The sequence below is a fragment of the Dromiciops gliroides genome, chromosome 3 (assembly GCF_019393635.1).
Source record: "Dromiciops gliroides isolate mDroGli1 chromosome 3, mDroGli1.pri, whole genome shotgun sequence".
Lineage (NCBI taxonomy): Eukaryota > Metazoa > Chordata > Mammalia > Microbiotheria > Microbiotheriidae > Dromiciops > Dromiciops gliroides.
In genome coordinates, this window is record NC_057863.1 from 549786346 (window position 1) to 549808578 (window position 22233).

The following is a 22233-nucleotide window of genomic DNA, read 5'->3' on the forward strand; positions in this document are numbered from 1 at the left end:
GTTCTATAGATGCAAATCAGAGAATGCTAGGACTTTGAGAGAATCAGAATTCAGGAGACCCAAAGAACAATGGAGAGGCACGGGGTAGATAAATGCAAGTAGCATTAAAAGATATCCCCACCAAAGAAATGAATGATTAGAAGCGGAAATGAATGAGGTCACAAAGCCAAATATATGATTTTGTATTTTATTCTAGAGGTAAAAGGGAGCCAATGAACCCAGTCAGACGTGTTGTAGGAAGACTAGATTGAGAGCTGAGTGCAGAATATGAAGCATCCTTTTCAGAGCTATGTTCCAATTATAAAGTCAAATTTCTCAGTGCATTAGCTTTACTTTCCCATCCCACCCACCCCTTCTTTTGCATTTGCGATTTGTGATTAGTCATCCAAAGCAATGAGTTTTATTTGTTCCATTCCTATCTGTTTCTTTCTATGTGCTTCTAGGTGTCTCTGTGTGTAGCAGACAGAGCACTGGACTGGGAGTCAGGGAGACCCGAGTTCAAATGTGATATCAAATACTTGCCAGCTATGGGAGCTGGGGAAGTCACTTAATCTCTGTTTGCCTCAGTTTCCTCATGTGTAAATTGTGGATGATAAAAGCATCTATCTCCCAAGGTTGTTGTAAGGATTAAATGTGACGTTTTTAATAAAAGTATTTTGCAAACCTCAAATGCTAGCTATTAAAATTAGAATGTAGTTACTTTTTATAGTATGAAGCATGATGTTTTTACATGGGCCATTTTGTACATGCACACACACATACACATTCCTTTTCTTTTCAAAGAACTTTTGAATAGATTTACCAGATTCCAGGCAAATGTATTTGTACCAGAACTTCTTCGAGGTACACCATCTCACATCAAGAGCCCATCATTCCTCTATTTCAAATAGGTCTAGGAATCTGAACCCTGTTTTTAAGTCCCATCTTCTCACCCAGCTCGGCTGTTCACTTCCCAAATCTGCCACTTCTCTTCAGAAGTCCTTGTGTTGCTTGGCCGCAGTAATGAACTTTCTAAGAGGCTTTCTCGTTTAATCTGCATCCCCTGTCAATCACCAGAAGTGAGCAGGAGTCATCTCATTAGGTAAGTCTTGGGAGGTTTCCCAGGATGTCCTGGATCCATGCTCCTGGGGAAAACAGCAGTCTTCTCTATTGGGGTAATCGGGTCAACAAACAACTGCCTCAGCATCCCCAGGAGGTGACTCATCTCTCTCTCACCCTTACTGGATGATCTTCCCGGACAGTGCCTTGCTTTGCCAGCACAGTAACACTTGCCAGCTTCTGTTTTGAAAACTCCATCCTTCTGGCCACGATCCTGCTCTCTTCCAGAGTTTCCAAGGGATAGCTCCTTCCCTGGGACTCCTGCCAGGTGTGTGCTCAGGGGCCAGGGATTTTCCCCCTTGCCCAGGCACACAGATGGGCAGCTCTCCCTGGTGGCCTGGAGCTCCACCCTACCTGGATCAGAGGTGACCTCCTTCTGCACCAGAGGCAGGTTGCTTCACACTGACACCTGCTTCCTTCAAAATTTCCCCAGGTGGCATCATTCCACTCGCCCTGCTCTGGATTCACTCTAGTTTGTCAAGGACCCTCTTAAAAGTGTTCAGGAACCAGACACAAAATTCTCCATGGAGTCTGGACAGAGAGAAATACAGCTGAAAGTCAGTTTTCTTTCTTGGCCTCATACTTTTTTCCGTGGAAAATAGGTTTATTGAGAGAGGGTACCTGTCTCACAATAAAGCCTGACTCTGAGCAGTACTGGGAGATGGTATTTATACCCTAGACTCCTTCCAGACTCCTCCCATTGCACCCTCAGAGAATTGCAAATGGTACAAAGGGTATCCATTGAAACTTGAACATTATCTTTATTGACAAAGGCCATCTAGCCAACTAATCACAAGAGGCAAACAGTCCTGCAGCATCCTTCTAAAGCAACATGGTTAGGTCTTTCATCCTGAAGCACACTTCCAAAGCAACAGGGCATATGTCTCGATGTTGATTGGTTCCTTCAACTTAGTAGATACTATTTTCAGTGTCGTGGTTAACCACAATGCACCTTTTGAAAAGGGACATCACTACAAAGCTCATTCATGACCCTTAGTTGAACATGTGGTCAAGAGTTTAGTTTACAAGTACCACATTGAGGGGCAGCTAGGTGGTGCAGTGGATAGAACACTGGCCCTGGAGTCAGGAGTACCTGAGTTCAAATCCAGCCTCAGACACTTGACACTTGCTAGCTGTGTGACCCTGGGCAGGTCACTTAGCCCCAATTGCCTCACTAAAAGAAAAAAAAAATTTTTTTAAGTACCACATTGAATCAAACCATGAAAAGAATATTCAGAAGACATAAAAAAACAAGTTACACAATACCTATGCTCTGTGCTAGAATATTAAGTTCCGGGGGACTAGAGAATACTTATCATAGTTAAAGCACTCATATCTAAGGGGTGGGGAAAATCTCACTCACATTATCCCTCCTTTGATCCAAAGACAAATACTAAAATTTGTCTCTTGGATCATTAACAATCTAAAAGATGGATATAATTCAATGCATAGAGGGAAGTCCTCTATGGGTGACACAAAATCCAGAGACGGCACTCCCCTACCGAGGCTCAAAATCAAAGCAATGTGAATGGGTAAAACTTATGTTACAGGGACATTGATTTCAATTACAATACAATTATAAAAACAGCAAAGTTCAGGCCCGATAACTATAACTTCTTAGAATAGGAACAGACAGCACAGGAATACTTAACATTTCCATAAAATGATGGTTAATAATATTTCACACATTGTCGACAACAATCAACATCAGCTTGATCTGGGTTGATAGGTGTGTTGTCCTCACCAGAAGAAAAGATGAAGTCCAAGCAATATAGCTGAGATGAAGTCCACCAGGATTAAGATATTCACAGATGTTAAAAGAATTCCTGTTGTAACATCTTGGAATAATTCATTTAAGCTTGGAGGTCTGATCCAGCGAGAATTCTGCACTCAGGTGTTTCTCCTTCAAGAAGGGACCCAGGGGAAATATCCCCAGGGCTGAGCTCAGACAGAGTCCCGTGTTGAAAAGGAGGAACCCGAAGGACAGAATTACTGCAAGATCACGTTGGGGTCACCAAAATTGTTGTGGAAATTTCTAAGTCCGACAAAGGAAAGAAAGAGTGAAGTCTCCAAGCCGTGGAAAATAGGTTTATCTAGAGGGGGTACCTGTCTCACAATAAAGCCAGTCAATCAGGGGAAGGACCTGAAAGACCCTCACACTACTTTCAATTCATGCAATGTAAGGTGTCTCTGGCTGCCTTATCAACTTCGGAGATTCACACTGAGTTTGCAGTCACTTTTTTTGACTCACCAAAGTCACATTTGACAAGCTTCTTGGGAACAGGGACCATATTTTGTCTTTTTTAACCCCCAAAGCTTAGCACGGTACCTGGCACACAGGAGGCACTTAATAAATACTTATTTACAGCTTGATTTCTATCTAGCTATGACTCCTCCATTGTTAGTTATAACCCAACTACAGAACTTTTGTTTGTTTTGTGGGGCAACAAGGGTTAAGTGACTTGCCCAGGGTCACACAGGTAGCAAGTGTCAAGTGTCTGAGGCCACATTTGAACTGTGCTCCTGAATCCAGGGCCAGTGCTTTATCCACTGTGCTACCTAGCTGCCCCCCAACTACAGAACTTTTATTTCTTTCTGTCGATGCCATCTCAGGAGATTGAGTTCACTGCTCTAAGATCGTTGTGGCTTCTCTCATCCAATTCATTCACTTTCTCTCATAGCTGTGTCATCCAAAAATTTGATCAGCAGGTCTTGGGTATGCCTTTGTCCTCTGCCTCGCTTGTTGGAGTTTGCCCTACTCACCTGATTTCAATGGTCTTCCAGACACTCAGATCTATTACACCAACCCTTACCTCTAATTTTCATTATTTTCCTAGACTCTTTGTAGGCCTCTCTCCAATCTTGGTCCTCCACCTCCATGAGAGCTAAAGCTTAACAAAAGGGAAAAGTAGACCCACCATCAATTTATTGGCTTCTCTTCTGTGGCTACCCTACCCCGATGAGACCTTCCCTCTCTTCTACACAGGCATCACTATTCTCCCCAAACCACAAGTATAATGAGGGGGTTGTTCTAAATGACTTCCAAGGTCCTTCCCAGATCCAGATAGATCACTCTATGATTGCAGTTATGATTTACCAGTCATCCTTCCTATCTGGTCCTGACATTACTGTTTATTATCTGAGGGGGCCTCCCAGGGAACATCCACTCTATTCAGATTACAATGAACTCAGAAAGCCCTACAAATGAGACTGCCTCTACTCTGGAAACTGGGAGAAGACAACTATGCTTTGGGCTCATCATCATCACCATCAAAGAGAACCGATGCCCCGGCAAAGCAGGGCAAAAGGTTAAAGAGAAATCAAATACAAAGCCACACCTGGGGATGGGGATGGGAGTGTGGCAAACCAGAGCTTTGTCCTCATTTAGAGGCAACTGACACCAGAATCTTCAGTCCTTCAGCAACATACAAACACCACAATTTAGTACTTAGCAAGGATCACATTGCTAGAACTCTTGGGTGAAAAAAAGTGCCTCTGCCTATCAGCATTGGCAGCTTCCCTGCAATTTAGAGTCTTAAAGAGATGACTAGAGATAAAACTGAGAGGCTAAGTGTTTATCAAGTGTGTGGCAAGAGCCTTGGACTTGGAAGACAGTTCTTCCTGTCTCCCCAAACCACTTCTCTATCCATGATATCTCCCTACTTCTAAGTAAGAAATGGTTAAAAATTGTAAACTAAGGGGCAGCTAGGTGGCGCAGTAGATAGAGCACCGGCCCTGGAGTCAGGAGTATCCGAGTTCAAATCTGGCCTCAGACACTTAACACTTACTAGCTGTGTGACCCTGGGTAAGTCACTTAACCCCAATTGCCTCACTAAAAAAAAAAAAATTGTAAACTGTCTGATGGTGAGATGGGGTTCACTTCTCCCCTGCCTCAGTCCCCTATACCATGCAGTATCCTCCCCAACTGAGGGAGATATTTGCTCTAAACACATTTTGTGGTACTTGGCAAGTGTCAATGTCTCTAATTATGGCTCTGATCAAGAATCCTTCCAAGCCCTCTTCCTTTGGCAAAGTGTCTAAGGGTGCCCATGACCTCTGTGTATTCCTCCTTACCACCCAACCTCCAGTTACTCCAACCCAATAAACTCCAGGTTTATTCAACCTGACCTACCTCTTCTATTTAGCTTGGCAAAATAGAGGGCTATGGGCCACGAGACCACCACCATAAAGCACAGTCCAAAGAAATGTACATAGGGAGCGGTGATCTGCCGAAAAAGTCACAACATTAGGCCAAGGTCGGTTTCTAATGGACGCACAGCTGTGTTCCTTTGGGCTGTGCTTACCTGTAGGGATACTTCAGCAGCTTTCCATTTCTCGTCATACAAGAGGTTCACAGACATAAAACCAAAGATACATGTGCTCAAGATCAGGAGGACTCCGATCTGCAGAGACAAACTCGTCTTGTGTTGGAAGCATGCCCAGGGTACAATGACCATCCCCAAGGATCTGTAGTTTATATCGATTATCATTTATGCTTTTGCATATCTGTGCATAAACATTTCAAGCTGTGGGTTTTGATTCTGTCTCTTGTGAATTCCTGTTGCTCTGATATCTTGCTTGAATAATTATATACATATGTGTATGTATGTATACATATATACATCTATACATACATGTATATTTACATACACACATATACTTTTTTGGTTTGGGTTTTTTCTTTGGAGACTCAAAGGGCTCAGAAAAACAGTAAGTGGGAGCTGATAGACTAAGATTCTACAGGATAAGTCAGCCTACGTAGGATGAGAAGTACTCAACATTCTGATGATACAAACAGAAACAATCCTATTAAAGGAGAATAGCAGGTCCTGATGGAAGTGTCTTTACTGAGGAAGCATGGTATGGTGACAAGGCTGCTGGTCTTAGAATCAGGAGGAACTGGGTTTGAATCCCAAAAGTTCCTGTGTGATCCTTTAGCATTATGATTGAATGTGTTTTGTGGGCACTTAGGAGGAACAGGGCAGTGAATGAGCCTTACACACATCAGAATTGGCTCAAACACCTTAATCTCATTAGAGTTGGCTCAAGGAGGGAATAAACATACACACTCAGTTGGGTGGAGTAGAAAGGGAAGGAGATAAGGAGGGAGGGCAGATTGGGAGAGGGAGCAATCAGAAGCAAATCACTTTTGAAGAGGGATAGGGTGAAAGAAGATAGAAAAGAGTAAATATCTTGGGGAAGGGAATAGGACTGAGGGAAACAGTTAATAATAACTGAAAAATTTTTTGAAGCAGAGGGAAGAGTAATGTAAGATGATGGTGATGATTGATGATGACTGGATGATGGTGGGAACTGATTGATGACAATGAGAATGGACTGATGATGAGAAATGTATTGATGATGATGATGATAAAACATATGGTGCTTACTTTGCTGGACTATTGGGAAGAAAATTCTTTGTCAGGTATAAGGTACTATATAAATGTTATTTATTACTGTTGTTGCAAGAATCAACCTCATGAGTCTATTTTAAGGAAATCTCTCTTTAAAGTACTATATAAATGTAGTTTACTATAAAAAAAATGATGAGCAGGATGCTATCAGGAAAACCCAGAAAGACCTACATGAGCTGATGCAATGTAAAATGTACTGTATACAAAATAACAGCAATACTGTAAGATGATCAGCTGTGAATGACTTGGTTATTTTCAGCAACATAATGATCTAAGACAACTCTGAAGGTTCTATGAAAAATGCATTCTATCAATGGAGAGAGAACTGATGGTATCTGAAAACATATTGATGCATAATTTTTATTTTTTGTTAGTTCCTTTATCTGAAGTTTTGTTTTTGTCTGTTTTATTTCACAACTTGGCTAATGTGGAAATGTTTTGCCTGACTGTTCATATATGGCTCATAATGAACTGTTTGAGTTCTTGGGGGGGAGGGAGGGAGGAAGAGAATTTGGAACACAAAGTTTAAAAAAATTTTCATGTTAAAATTCGTATTTACATGTAATTTGGGAAAATAACCCCCCCAAAAAAATAATCAACATAGGTTCATAAATAAGAAATCATGGTAGGTTAGCCACATTTCTTTTTTGACAGTTATTAGACTAGCCAAAAGACATAAATTATCATGATTGCATCAACACACTTACGTTTTTGTGGACTAGATGTGGGATAGGTGAATATTAAGTAGATATGTAGATAATTGAACCAAGACACTCAAAATGCTAATTAAAGGACCAATGCCGGGGCGGCTAGGTGGTACAGTGGACAGAGCACCGGCCCTGGAGTCAGGAGTACCTGAGTTCAAATCCGGCCTCAGACACTTAACACTTACTAGCTGTGTGACCCTGGGCAAGTCACTTAGCCCCAATTGCCTCACTAAAAAAAAAAAAAGGACCGATGCCTACTTGTATGGCAAAACTGATGAAGCCCTTGAGGACACCATGCTGCTGTGGGGAACAGGCAGCTTGGACTTGCCAGTGAATCTGGGCAGTACAAAAAAGAATCACCATCATTTAAAAAATACAAATATGCGCGCGCGCATGCGCGCGCACACACACACACACACACACACACACACACACTCCATTAATCTTTGCAGGAAAATATCCCTCTTCTCCCTTCTGGAGGTGCAGGTTTTACTTCCTTCTTCCCCAGAGTCTATGTAGGGAAGGATGGGGAAAGCACACAATGTGACTTGTCTCAGATCCCAGAGAAAGTCAGGTTAGAATGTCCTACCTTATTGCACCAATGCAGATATAGCTGCTGCCCTTCTGCTAGCAAACACATTCCTATAATCTGCAAAGATAAATGGAAAAGATGCTGGCTGGGTTCTGAGACCAGCACCAGTCCCTGCAGTTTGTTTTGCTTAGTCATCTGGTAACAGCCCCCTCCTTCTACCAGGGTTTTTTAATCTGGGGTCTGAGGACTTGTTTTTTGTTTTGTTTTCTAATATTTTGATGACTATTTCAATATAATTGGTTCCCTTTAAAAACCTACTTGTTTTATTTTATGCACTCAAGAACATTCTTCTGAGGAGTCTTTAGGCTTCATCAGACTGCCAAATGGGTCTACATCACAAAAAAAGTTAAGAATCCCTGCTCTAACCCATCCAACCTCCCACTCTTTTGCTCTTCAGCCTAAGTTTAGATTTAGTTTTATTTATTCTTTTTCCCCCCAGCCCAAATAATAGATTCAAAATCCTCCCTGCCCTTTTCCTCATCTCTTCTCATAGTTTAAATAGCATTAATCTGAGCCTCTTTTCCAAGAAATATCAGTTCACCCCTTACTCACTTCTTAACCCTTGTAGAACAGATACATAAATAAAGCACTGAGTAAGCATTTATTCTGTCCCAGGCACTGTGGATACCCTAGAATCTGATCTCTCTACAAGGGATTTAAAGAGAGATGTTCTCCCTATGACCTTAATACAAAAATAAGGCAAATGAGAGGCAGCTGGGTGACGTAACGGATGGGGCACTTATCCTGGAGTTAGGAAGCTGTTCTCGTTAAGTCATTTTTCTGTCATGTCTGACTCTTCGTGACCACATTTGGGGTTCTCTTAGCAAAGATACTGGAGTGGTTTGCCATTTCCTTCTCCATGGAGTTAAGAAGACCTAAGTTCATATATCCTCCTCAGACATTTACTGGCTGGGTGATTCCAGGCAAGTCATTTAACCTATCTCAGTTTCCTCAACTGCGAGATGAAGTCAGTAATAGCACCTATATCCTAGGGTTGTTGCAAGGATCAAATGAAATATTTGCAAAGTTGTTTCCTAACCTTAAAGTGCTATATAAATGGGCCACATATTGGCTTCTGTAAGACAACTGCCTCTCTTCCTTTTCCTAGCCCAGCTAATAGTGAGTCAAGATTCCCCATATACATACTCCTCTCTTCCCATTTTTTTCTGATTACATTGAATTCTACCCCTTCTTCCCTTCACTCATTCACTAGAACAATTCACATGTTCTTTCACTGACTTTGCCCATAAATGTTCTCTCTTGGTTCTTTATTATGACCCTCAGACAAAGTTAAATTTCCAAAGGAAAATTAATTTGTCTCTTTTGTTTATCTTCCCCACACGAATATGTTTGTGCATTCTTCACATTTCTTTTCTATATCCCCATGTCTTTGAGTGGACCATCACCTGTGATACTTTCTGAGAAACTAATTCAATCAAAAATAAACCATATAATGCAGTCAAAAACAAGACCTCCAGAAATGATAATGGGATACAGCAGGATCCTCTAGAGTGATTAGAAGATGAAAGTAAAAATCAAAGGGAGAAATAAGAATAGAAGCTAAAAGAGAAATTAAGAGTTCTCAAATAAGAATTAATATGATTCAATCTTCCCTTCATCTCTTTTCTTCTTCCAGTTTTGTTTGGTTGGATTTTTTTAGCTGATAGTCTTTTTTGTCCTGTCTGATCCTTAGTCAAAGTGAGGATTTTAAAAATTCAGTATCTTTGTTTAATCCTTGAAGAATATAAAAGTTGATTTGATGTGTTTTTTTCCTTAGTCTTTTCATAATCTATGGACTTGTTTAGCTTCCTTAAGTTTCTTCTCTTTGTTATGTTTCATATCTTATACTGACTTCTGCTTTTCTTCCCCAGCAAGAATTAGAGATTTTTCCTTTTGCTGGAAGCTATTTCAATTTTTACTTTCATTTCTCTTGGACAAGAAATAGCCTTTTGCAATTCTTATTTTCCATATTCTATGGATGCATGCAATATTTGGTATTTTATAGTAAAGGTCTGCAACTTGATCACAATGTTTTGAGGTAAGATGGACTTGGGGAATCTCTGTTTATATTCTTTTGATTCTATGGAACCACTCTTCCAGAGTTTTCAATATTTCTGGTCAATTTTCTCATGTTTCCATTAAGTATTATTTCAGACTTTTTTGTTTCTTCATATATTTCTGGGAGACCAATAATTCTCAGATTTTCTTGTTGCATCCTGTCTTCAAGAGCAGTTATTCTGGCTTTTAAGAAGAGTTCTGTGTTCTTCCCATCTCACTGTCTTTTAATTTTATTCCAATATATTTTTTTCTATTTTTGTATCTCTGAGTTCCAGTCCTGCTGCCATCTTTCCCCCCATCAATTTATATAAATTCTCCATTTTTTGTTATTAGTATTCCATTTTCACTTGTTTTTTTATTCTTATTTGAGAACTCTAATTTCTCTTTTAGCTTCTATCCTTATTTCTCCCTTTGATTTTTACTTTCATCTGCTAATCACTCTAGAGGACCCTGCTGTGTCCCATTGTCATTTCTGGAGGTCTTGTTTTCTTTTGTTTTGTTTTGATCCTGGGGGTTTCATTCCTTTTTCTCCACAGTATTTGCTCATTGTACCAGATCTTTTTTAAACTTGTTTTTTATTTGTTTACTTCTTCCACCATCACAATTGGTTTTTCTATGGGGTTTTCCTAGAGATGAATACTTTACTCTCCCCTCTGTTATTTGCTGTTCTTTTACTCTCTTTAGCACACCTTGCTATTTTGAAGTCACAGAGGGGAGCTGGAATTAGATGCTCATCTCACTCAGCTACCTTGCTGCCAAACCTATGGTTATTTTTTTTAACTCATTCAGGGAATGAAATGCAAGGACCTGTTTCCAAAAAACCAGGCTTAGAGTGAACAGAGGAGGAAAGTCATTGGTTGCTTCCTTTACCAAGTCATTTTGAATGATTTTCTGCCTGTAACACATAATTTTGGGGAAAAATTAAAGGAAATTTGAGTGAGGCTTTGGAGATGAGTGGTGTGATATAAAGGAGATTACTAAAAGCATAATCCCTCCGGTAAGGTAACAATGCCTTATATTTACATGACGCTTTATATTTTTAAAATGGCCTCACATGTGACTAACAATCTGAGAACATCTAGGGTTTTACAGATGGGAAAACAGGTCCAGAAGTTGTTTGTATAGTCCATATAGTCAGTCATTGACAGAGTGAGGAAAAGAATTTGAGTCTTCAAATTCTGAGGCCTATGCTCCTACCTTTCCAGGTTTCTTACACCTTACTCCCTAACATGTCATCTTTGACCCAGTGACATTGGTCTCCTGGTGGTTCAACAAACAAGACATCCATTTTCTCTAGCTGTTCCCCAGGCCCACAATGCTCTCTCTCCTTCCATTGCTCTGACTACTGACCTCAACTAAAATCTCACCTTATATAGGAAGCCTTCCCCAACCCCTTTTAATTCTAGTGCCTTCCCTCTTTTCATTATTTCCTATTCATCATGTATATAGCTTGTCTGTACGTATTTATTTGTTTTCTCCTCCATTAGATTATGAGCTCCTTTAGGGCAGGGACTGTCTTTTGTATTTGCAATTCTAAACACAGTCCCTGGCACATAGTAGGCACTTAGTAAATGTTTAATGATGGAGTAACTGTTTTTCCCACTATACTATGACCAAGTACTTATCTGCAATTATCTTAGGTGGGAATAGGGCAGTAATATCATGCAATTCTCTCAAACTTCTTGATGGTACTCATTTTAATTTTTTTTTAAATAGAACCCCTTTTGCAATGATAATAGGATCTAGAACAAATCCTCAACTAAAAGACCAAATTTGTTCATCTCTGGTGTCAATTTTATGGAATTTTAATGATTCAAGGAATATGATTTGAACCACTTTAGGTCCAAAATCTACACAAGATTGTTCCATGTTACAAAATAATTCTTTTGCAAAGGTCACAGAGTCACAGATCATTTTGTAGGAAGACAGGGAAATGATAAACTCCTGTAAAGGACCAAGGTCAGCCTTATTTATAGGTGGCGTGGATGACTGATATGGGAGTACCAAAAAATCTCATCTGACTCTAGACATCTTCACCATCTAACTGCCTTAATGAGTCTATTTCTCTCCCCATTGCTTGAAACTTTAATTATTTTGACAGTAAAAAGGGATATCATCTCTGGGAACTCCTGGTTAAATGTATACGTTATCTAGAAAGGAAACCTTTGGAAGAAAAGACCGTCCCTTTCAGCCTTTATCCCATTAGCTCCTAATAGCTGTCACCACAGAAGGCAGAAGGAGCCTGATTTCAAAGAAATAAAATAGAAAACAAATAAGTTTCAACAAAGTCAGGTTAGGGGAGAGAAGAAAAGCAACAATCCCTGGGGGGCTGAGAGGCAGCATTAGGCAGCAGAGAAGGCAGGTCCTCCTAATGATGGAAATGGAGTTAGAAGAAAAATGCTGAAAGCACAATGGAATCTGGACTTCAATTTCTCCCTCAATAAGGAGGTAAAACCAGATATCTAAGATCCTACCAGCTCCAAATGCTTTGATTCCATGCTTTCTGCAACTCAAATAGGGTTGAACTAGCAAGGTAAGAAAGCACTGGTTATTTTCTCAGAGGATCATGTGTCTGCAAACTCATCTCACCACTCCTTGGGCATAGATAATAGAAATGCCAGGGACTTATGAAAGAAACCAAGAATGTCTTTGCAGCATAAAAAACAAGCTCACGCCGAGTCATAATTTTGCCTCTAGCTGGTCCAACACACAACAAGGTTGCTGCCTAAGGAGATAAGATCCCAGAATTTGGGGAGACCCAAGAGAAATTTCAGTTAAAACAGAGCTACAGGGGGCTGGCTCTATAAGGGTTTCAGTCCATAAATAGCTGGTGTCTACTGGCAGCCATCACTCCCAGGGGTACAACTGGGACTGGGGTTCCTCTTTGGGGCTCCTAGCCCCAAACACCACAGGGTTTAAGCTGGAGGGAGCTTACCAACACTCACCATAAGCAGCATGATGTAACTGAACATGACTGAGGCTGCAACCACCAGAAAGAAGGACCAGAAAAACCAATGATCAGTGAATTGGTAAAGGTACCTGAAACACAGCAAAGCATTGCACTATCTAAAACATGCTAAGAATGAGTGTTGCCTATACTGGGGATGGGGAGACCAGGTTGGCTGGAGCAGAGGGAAGGCTTGTGGAGAGGATGGATGGAACGTTTGAAAATGAACATAGGGGCAGCTAGGCGGCGCAGTGGATAGAGCACCGGCCCTGGATTCAGGAGTACCTGAGTTCAAATCCGACCTCAGGCACTTAACACTTACTAGCTGTGTGACCCTGGGCAAGTCACTTAACCCCAATTGCCTCACTAAAAATAAATAAATAAATAAAATCTTAAAAAAAGAAAAAGAAAATGAATATATAAGACTAATCATGAATGAATTTGAGAGGTTTTTGACTCCACCAAACCTCAAAATTCATCCCTTCTTTCCTCTCCTCTGGTTTCCTTCATGCCAAGGTAAACCCTTGATCCCATCACCTCTGATCTTCTCCAAGACCTTGCTCTATCAATCATTTTCCCAATCTCTCCTTCATTGTCAGTGCTTCTTTCCTATTGCCCTTCCATTTTCCTATAAATATCCTCAGATGTCTAAATAACTTTTCCCTTGAAATTCTCTAGTTGTCTCCTCAATCAACTTCTATAAAACTTAATGCAATTGCTTTTCTCAGTGGGTAAGGAAGGAGTCGCATGGAGGTACAGAATTTGGAGTTCAAAATTTTAAAAAGTAAATGTTAATAAATAGATCATTGGGAAAGAGAAAAAGAAGGGAGGGAAAAAGGGAGGGAGGGAGGGAAGGAGAGAGGGAAGGAAGAGAGAGAGAGACAGACACACACTGACATGAATACTAAATGATGGGGAGGCAAATTTGGAAGAGTTCAGAGGAAGCAAAGGTAGAATCTAGGGAAGCAGATGGTGACTAAGGCCTCCTTTGGGCTTAAGGGTTTGGATTTAAGGGTTAGTGTTATGGAGTTTTCTGTTCCCGTCCAGATATCGGCTTAGAGGGGACTTTGCCCTCTTTTGGCCCTCACACCTTTGGAATGTGCATGTTGCCAAGCAGGTTTCTTCTTCTCACAAGGTAATTCCTACTCTTAGTCATTATCCTTAAGTCATTCCGTACATTCATATGTGGGGAGAATAGGAATGGGGAAGAGGGGGGAAGAGCTAGTAAGACAAAATGATTTATAACCCAATCTTGTCCCAACCAGCAAAATAATACACTTTCTTTTTCGATTAGGGAAAGGGAAAACTCTGGATTTTGTTTAGTTCTGATTTTTTGGAACATTTATCCAAAATCAATAAACCATAAAATTCTCTCAATTGGCTCAAGACCACAGGTAAGATACACACACGTGTGTATGCGTGCATATACACACATACACACGTATATATACATACACACATACACGTATATACTTACATATTTACTTCTATTTAAACACAAACAATTTTAGATAAAGGGATCTGACCTCTGTTTTCCTCTCTGGACCAAATCCTAGGCACTCATTGGCTAACTCCTTTGCAATTTCCCATTCACAATTAAAAACATACACAAATCAAAAACAATATAGATCACTCATTTTTATTTACAGATTAGAGCACTATTTAAATGAGTTAAAGAAAAACAACTTAGAAGAACAGAAAACTGGAATTCAACATTCACATTTGGGGGAAGAAAAGTAGTGGGGAGAGGAGGAAGACAAAAGGGATACTTCACCAGGAGAAAATCTACCAACAGTTAGACATCTCCCACACTTGGGTTACCTACCGCTCTCCCCTCTGCCCTTGGTGGACATGGATCTCCTACACTGGTGGAGTCTGAAACATACTCCACACCATTTCCTCCCCAGCCTGAATTGCTGCAGTTGCTATAGCTACCACCTTTCCATGGGAGTTCAATTCCACCCTGTCCCATGGTAAGGGTCTGAATCAAAGAACAGTTCCTGGCAGTCAGTCAACAAGTGTTTATGAAGTACCTCCTATGTTCCAGGCTCTCTGCTACACACTGGAAATGTGAGTGGGCAAAAAATACCAAAGCAAACCCAAACCCTAAAGGTATTCACAACCTAAATGGGGGAGACAACATGCGATCGATGATGTACCAAAAAAATATAGACAGGATAAAGTGGAAATAACCTTAGAGGATCCCCCTTTAAAGGGGATCAGGAAAAGCTTCTTGCAGGAGGAAGGCAGAGATGAGGAAGGAGAGAATTCTTGCCAAGGAAGAAAGCCAGTGAAGGGGCTCGGTTAGGCAATGGAGTATTGTGTTAGAGTAGCAGGGGGAACGGTGAACTACATATAACACATACTAAAGGTATGTGGCAAGCTTGGCAAGCTAGTTAACCTGTCAGTAACTCTCAGGCAATTCTCTAACGCAAGCAGTTGCTATCTGCATTGGTAGAGAGAATTCCCTCACTGATTGCCTATATCAAGAATATGACAACTCCAGTTAAAAAAAAATAAAACCTACACAGCAAAATTGAATGGAAAAAAAAAACTTAAAAGATCCAAAAAGCTTTTTATTAATAGTTAACATTGAATAATAATTAATATTTATATAGCACCTACTATGTGCCATGGCACTATACTAAGTGCTTTGCCAATATTATCTCATTCAATCCTCACAACAACCCTGGAAGGGACAGACTGTTATTATCTCCATTTTTACAGATGAGAGAACTAAGGCAACTCAAGAAGTTAAGTGACTTATCCAGGGTCACCTACCTAGTCAAATGTCTGAAGCTGAATTGGAACTCATTTCTTCCTGACTCAAGTCCCAGTGCTCTATCCACTATGCCACCTAGCTAAAAAGATCCTTTCCAATTAAGGGGAATCAGGAAGAGTTTCTTGGGTGTGGGGGGGTGACATTATCTAAGCTGAATGTTGAAGGATGCTTCAGTTTTCAAAAAGCAAGTATGTGGGCCGGAGGGAAGGGAGAGGAGGCCGAAGGAAAGGCCTATAACTTCAGTATCCCCAGAGTGTTGAGCTCAGGGCTCCAGGCACACGGTAGGTGCTTGGTAGAATCACTCTCAAAATTGGAGCGGACCTGAGGAGTCATTTATTGTGCAACATATACCTAAATAATGATCCCCTCTTCAAATCTTGGCTCTCACTCTGTCACAGCCTGTATGACCCTAGGCTAAGTCTTTTAGGCCCTCTGGGCCTAAATTTCCTCATCTGTAAAATTAGCAGATTGACCTGAAAGGTCCCTTCCAGCTCTCAATCTACTATCAATGAACCTGAATATTTTGTAAAGAGGGATCAACTTGACCAAAGATGTAGAGGTAAGAAAGTACGGGGCATGGACAAAGGGGAAACAATCCAGGTTGGTGAATACAGAGCACAATAGCAACGGCAGGAAAAATAGAGGAAGAGGGAAATCAGGAGCATGGTGCAGAGATGGCACCTACAAAGAACACATTATTAGGCCCAAGAGAGAGGAGAGATCCAGGTCAAAGATTCTGAGCAATTCAAGAACAAAAATTTCTTTAACCACCATCTTGTGGGAACCTACTGTGTGTGTGTGTGTGTGTGTGTGTGTGTGTGTGTGTGTGTGTGTGTGTGCACGCGTGCGAGCGCGCCTGTGCAGTGTGACCCTATGCTTTGCAAAATCCTCCCAGACAGACATGGGGAACCACCTAATGACTAGAGCTCAACATTGGGCACTGGTCACCCTCTGAGACAATGGCCCTGAAATGGGAGACAAGGCAGGCAATGTAATGGGACTACTGCATCTGGAGCTAGAAGGGACAGGAAGCCAGACCACTACCATGACCCAGACAGGGTGCTCACAGATCCCAATCTGCCACCCCTTTAACTCAGCCTCCTCCCCTGTGTCTAGGCCGATATGAGAGATGGGCACGTGCTGAGCACCTGAAGAACCCCAGAAGTTCCAAAGCTCTCAGGGCCCTCAGAGGCCATCCAGTCAGACTCCCCTCTTATTTTCCAGAAAAAGAAACTGAGGCCCGTAGAGAAAAAAAAAAAGTGACCCGCTTTAGGAAACAGAGTGAGCGGCAGAGCCAGGTTAGCACAGACAGGACCCAAGCCTCCTGCATCTCATGACTTTTCCTGTTATGCCCCAGAAGGCTCTAGAGGAGGTAGGCTGTAGCAAGACTGAGTAGCCGCGACAATATCCAAAAGGGGAGACTCACTCGTCAAAGCTGGCATAGTCGTTCTTTGCTTCTAGCCACATGTACAGAAATATGAATGACGTGAATAATGTCACCACCAGAATGGGGTAAAATATCTGCTCTCCCTGGAAAGAAAAGAAAAATTAGCCTGGATTATCTGATTCAAGCTGTCCTGAAGAAATCTTGGCATATCCTTTTCAAAGAGAGGCAAATTAATTTTCTGCACAGGAACAATGGCACGAATAAATGTCAAACAGGAGGCAAACCCTCCTATTTGGGGTGTGTGTGTGTTTGTGTGTGTATTTGGGGAGGAGGGTATGCTGCAGACTTCCTTTCTTAATGTTTGACTCAGACTATTATTAAACTGGGTTTGTGTTCACAGAATAATGGAAGTTCAGAGCTGCAAGGGTCCTCAAAACAGAAAATTAGTGAAAAGACCACTGGATTTAGCTCTAGAAATACCCTTGAACATAGATATGAAAGACATGCAATCCATCATCTAGTATGAAACCCATTTCACAGAACCTAAGATTGGATCGAGAGCTAGAAGGGACCTCAGAGGTCAATGAGTCCAACCACTCCTTTTACAAATGAGGAGACTGAGACACAGAGATGTATGGTCACACACTAGTAAGTAACAGATCTGGTTACTTGAATTCAGGTCCTCTGATTCCAAATCCAGCTTTGCTTTCAACCATCCCTCACTAATCCCTTTTATGACACACCCCCCCCCCCCAGGAATCAGCTGAAGATCAAGACCGTTAGGTGGCTTTGGAAACTACGTAGCTAGTAAGTAGCAATCTAGGACTAGGATCCAAGTCTTCTGACTCCCCCGGCATAGCACTCTTTTCATTGTATCTCAAATCCCTTGAAAATCCCTTGAAAAGAAAGGAACAAAGGGGCAGCTAGGTGGCACAGTGGATAGAACACCGGCCCTGGATTCAGAAGGATCTGAGTTCAAATGCAGTCTGACACTTAACACTTACTAGCTGTGTGACCCTGGGCAAGTCACTTAACTCCAACTGCCTCACCAAAAAATAAAAAATAAAAATAAAGAAAAGAAGGGAACAAGCATTTACTAAGTTCCTACTATGTGCCAGATGCCAAGCTAAGCACTTAACAAGTATTATCTCCTTTGATCTTCACAACCACCCTGGGAGGTGAGTGTTATTGTTTACCCTCCTTTTTTTACAGTTGAAGAAACTGAAACAGACAGAGGTTAAGCAAATTGCCCGGGGTCACAGAGCTCATAAGCATCAGAGCGTGGGTCTGAAGTCGGTCTTCCTGACTCCAGGCTTGGTACTGTTGCCACTGAGCCAAACAGCTGTTTCTAGGATTTCTGGCTGGGAGAGAAGAAGTGTGCCAGGAGTAGATTGTATTTTGAAGTAGTGTTTTAGGAGAAAGGTGACTGATCTCCTTAAAAGAAAAACACACACACACACACACACACAACCACATCCAAATGGCTCAACACAGTGTGTCTGACATCAGGACATGCTAACAGAACCTCTTCATAACGCTGATTGGAAGGCAAGCCTACCTGTGTACTACCTGGGGCGGGGGCACAGTGATGCCCTAGAAATGTAGAATCATCTAATTCAGAGGAGTTGGTAGGAGTCTCAAAGGTTTCCAGCCTTATCATCATCCCAGGAGTCTTCCTCTGGACACACTCCTGTACAAGGTTTTTTACCTACGGTCTGTGAACTTGCTATTAAAAAAAATATTCTACTAGCTCTTTTATAATAGAATTGGTTTCCTCTGTAGTCTGATGTGTCTAATTTTGTGCACTTAAAAACACGATGCTGAAAAATGAGTCCACAGGCTTCACCAGAATGACCACCAGAGGGGCCCACTGAACAAAAATAGTTAAGAACTCCTGCTATAGAGTTAATGTCCTTCCTAAAATGTGATACCCCGAACAAAACACAGTAACATCCCTACCACATGTGGTCTGGCCAGGACACAGGGTAACCTAGGTTCATTAGAACAGGCTCTGCCACTGCCTCTGGTTGAAGGAACAGTGTCCAACCTCCCCTGGCCTCAATTTCCTAAGTTGTAAAAATGAAGAATATGAACACCAACCCTGTCCACCTCCCAAAAATGTTGCAAAGATAAAAATCAGGTGACCAAAAGAAATTTGGGAGGAAAAATTTTTTTCTGATTGCAATGAAAACTTTATGGAGCTGTTAAATTTATTGGTTGTATGCTCTTAGTTTAGCCTTAGTTTTCTCATCTATAAAATGGACTAATCTATTGTGAGGTTCCAATGAGATGATGTATGCCATTTTTTTTAAAATAACTATGAAGCACAATATAAATGTGAACTAGTTCTAGAAATGGTCAGCATCACTCATTTTTCACAGAATATTGAGCCAAAAAGGTTCTCAGACATCATCCAGTCTGACTTTTACCAAGGAAACTTCTTGAATCTGAAGACTGGGGAATCTGAGGTTTTAGCCAAACAGCTTCTCATGAAGTTGCCAGCAGTATGTGCCCCCTCCTCAAGAGCTATGTCTTTCAAGGAATACTATTGTTTCTCCTTCCTCCAGATGTCCTTAAAATACTCTTTGCTCAGAAGAAAGTTTGAGCAACCTTCCTCGGTTGGAGATAATCACAAGACAGATGTTAAAGAGAAATAAGAAGTCTCTGCCTCCAGTGTAATCACAACTGAAGCAGGGTTGAAAAGGGAGCATTTTGGAAAGAAATGTAATCTAAAGCATTTTGCTTGTGGGAAATCATCCCTTTCCATTGCATCCCTCCTGCTTTGTTAAAGGAGATCTTTTCAGGCAGCAAGGAGGATTTGACACTATATCCTTATGGGTACCAGTTGAATGAACTAGAAATATTTAGCCTGAAGTAACCAAGAATCCTCCTTTCCCATGGATCTTTAAAATGTTTCCCCCAAATTTGGAAAGGGCTTAATTTAGTCCAAACTCTCACCCAGGTAAAGAATCTCATTTTGATGGACTCCTTTTGGTAAAGTCAATCGATATTTATTATGCAGCAATTATGCACCAGGAACTGTGCTAAGTGTTAGGGATACAAAGAAAGGTAAAAAAACAAAAAACCCAACCCTTTCTGTACTTAGGTAGTTCATTCCATTTTAGGGGAGCTGTTGCAAAGTTCTCTCTTAAATTATAAAAGCTACACCCTGTAATCTCAATGTCAATCTCTCTCTCTCCCTCCCTTCCTTCCCCCCTCCCCCTTCCTCCACCCCGCCCTCAGAGGATGAGCATGGTATAGGGTAAGGATTCATAACCTAGGGTCCTGCAATAGATTTCCAGGGGTCCATAATCTTGGATGGAAAAAAATTACATTTTTATTTTCACTGCTCTCTAACTTAAATTTATTTCCTTCCATCATAGAGGCAACACACGTTCTAAGATCTTTCCCTCTCCACACACACACACACACACACACACACACACACACACACACACACACAAAGGATTAAGAACTTCTAGTGTAGAGTGGAGGGCACTAGACTTGAAGTCAGAACAACCTGTATCCAAATCCCACTTCAGACATTCACTAGCTGAGCATTGATCCTGGACAAAAAGCCTCTCGGAGCCTTGGTTTCTTTATCTGTAAAATAAAGGTGGAGGGGCAGCTAGATGGCGCAGTGGATAGAGCACCAGCCCTGGAGTCAGGAGGTCCTGAGTTCAAATTCGGCCTCAGACACAACACTTACTAGCTGTGTGACCCTAGGCAAGTCACTTAACCCCAATTGCCTCAACAAAAAATAATTAATTAATTAATTAAAGGTGGGGGCTTCTCCAGTCCCATCTAATGCTTGACCTATACAAATATCCTAGGTCCTATCTCTCTGCCACAACACAGATATCTGAGGAAAGACCAGTTTATATACCCCACTCCCAACAACACTTAGTGCCATGTATCTAGGAAGCGACTGAGTTTAGATTTGAACTTGAGTCTTCCTGACTCCAGATCCAGCCCACCATTCTTTGTTCTTCCGTTGCCCAACCTAACCATTTGTAGTTCATTCAACTAGTGCCCATACTGCTCAGTCTCTGGTCCCCTATTATGCCTGCCAATATCCTTCTTGTGAGGACCAAATGGGATAATAGTTTACAAGTGCTTAGCACAATACCTGGTATGTAGTAGGTGCTTCATAAATACTTCCTTTCAAGAAGAAAGGAGAGATAGAAAGAAGAAAGATGACCAAATGTTGAGACTGAAAGAGATGTCCTTTAGGAAGGGCATTAAAGAACCAAAATGGTGATAATCCCTGAATTCATCTCTATGAGGATTAGTTGGAGGAACGACGGTGTTTATTCTTGAGAAAAGGAGTAACAGGATATGATAGAAGTTTTCAAGGATCTGAAAATCTGTCTTGTAGAACAACAACTTATTTTGGTTAGTCAAGCTGCAAGCATACAAATGAAGGTTTGAGCTAAGGAAAAATTTCCTAACAATTAGGCCCAAACAAAAAGTGGGAGAAGATGCCTTGAGAAGTTGTAGGCTCTCCTCCGTGGAGGTCTTTAGGCTCAAGCTGCATATCCATTTGTCAGGGACATGGTGGTAGAGAATCTTTCTTAAGGTAGGGATTGGATTAAATGGTGGTTGAGATCGCTTCCATCCCTGAAGTCCTGTGACTCCAAGGGGAGACAGATATTCTCTGTTCTTGCTCAGCGTGACAGGTGGGGATTTAGGCCCCTGAATAACCCATTTTTATCCCTTTGATCACTGCCCCCTTCTCCAAGCTGTCCCCAGAAGAAATGGAGGATGGAAAGCCCTTCCACTTGAGGAGAGAAACTTCCCCACCAGTCCTTACCCTCACACAGCAAGTAGTACCCATCTCTATCTCCAACCACTGGTAGCGTCTCCAGCGGCAACCGTATATGCCCTGCAGGAAAGCAGTGAAGTAATGTCGGTCATAACGCTGGACTATCTTCCGCCTCACCTTCTTAAGTTTTCTCAAGTCCATTATGTTATGGTCAAAAAAACTGCCCTGCAGAGGCAGTGAAAGCAACCGTGTCTCTAGAAGGACCAAGGAGAGAGGGTCAAGGCCTGGGACTCCAGTCAAGTAAATCTCTAATCTGGTCCCAACTCCTATAACCCAACAGGAAGTCACCCTCCCACAAGCCTCGGACTAGGAACCCAGGAATGGGATTCTATTTCAAGATGAATTTGCTGTGTGGCCTTGGTCAAGCCCTACCCTCAACCCCCAACTGGATTGAATTCTCTTCTACAAAATTAAGCAGGCATT

At 41.5% G+C, this 22233-nt stretch overlaps 1 protein-coding gene across 1 annotated transcript in view; it reads right to left on the minus strand.

The window, feature by feature from the left end:
* GDPD4 (glycerophosphodiester phosphodiesterase domain containing 4) overlaps positions 1-21951 on the minus strand; it is a 71282-nt gene extending 49331 nt beyond the window's left edge. The window contains exons 1-7 of the mRNA XM_043991810.1: positions 21799-21951; positions 17025-17128; positions 12815-12908; positions 7809-7868; positions 5403-5501; positions 5231-5324; positions 3912-3983 (exon numbers count right to left, since the gene is read on the minus strand). Of these exons, the coding sequence (XP_043847745.1) occupies positions 3912-3983; positions 5231-5324; positions 5403-5501; positions 7809-7868; positions 12815-12908; positions 17025-17128; positions 21799-21951 (676 nt within the window). The remainder of the gene's footprint in view (positions 1-3911; positions 3984-5230; positions 5325-5402; positions 5502-7808; positions 7869-12814; positions 12909-17024; positions 17129-21798) is intronic.
* Positions 21952-22233: the final 282 nt, after the last annotated feature.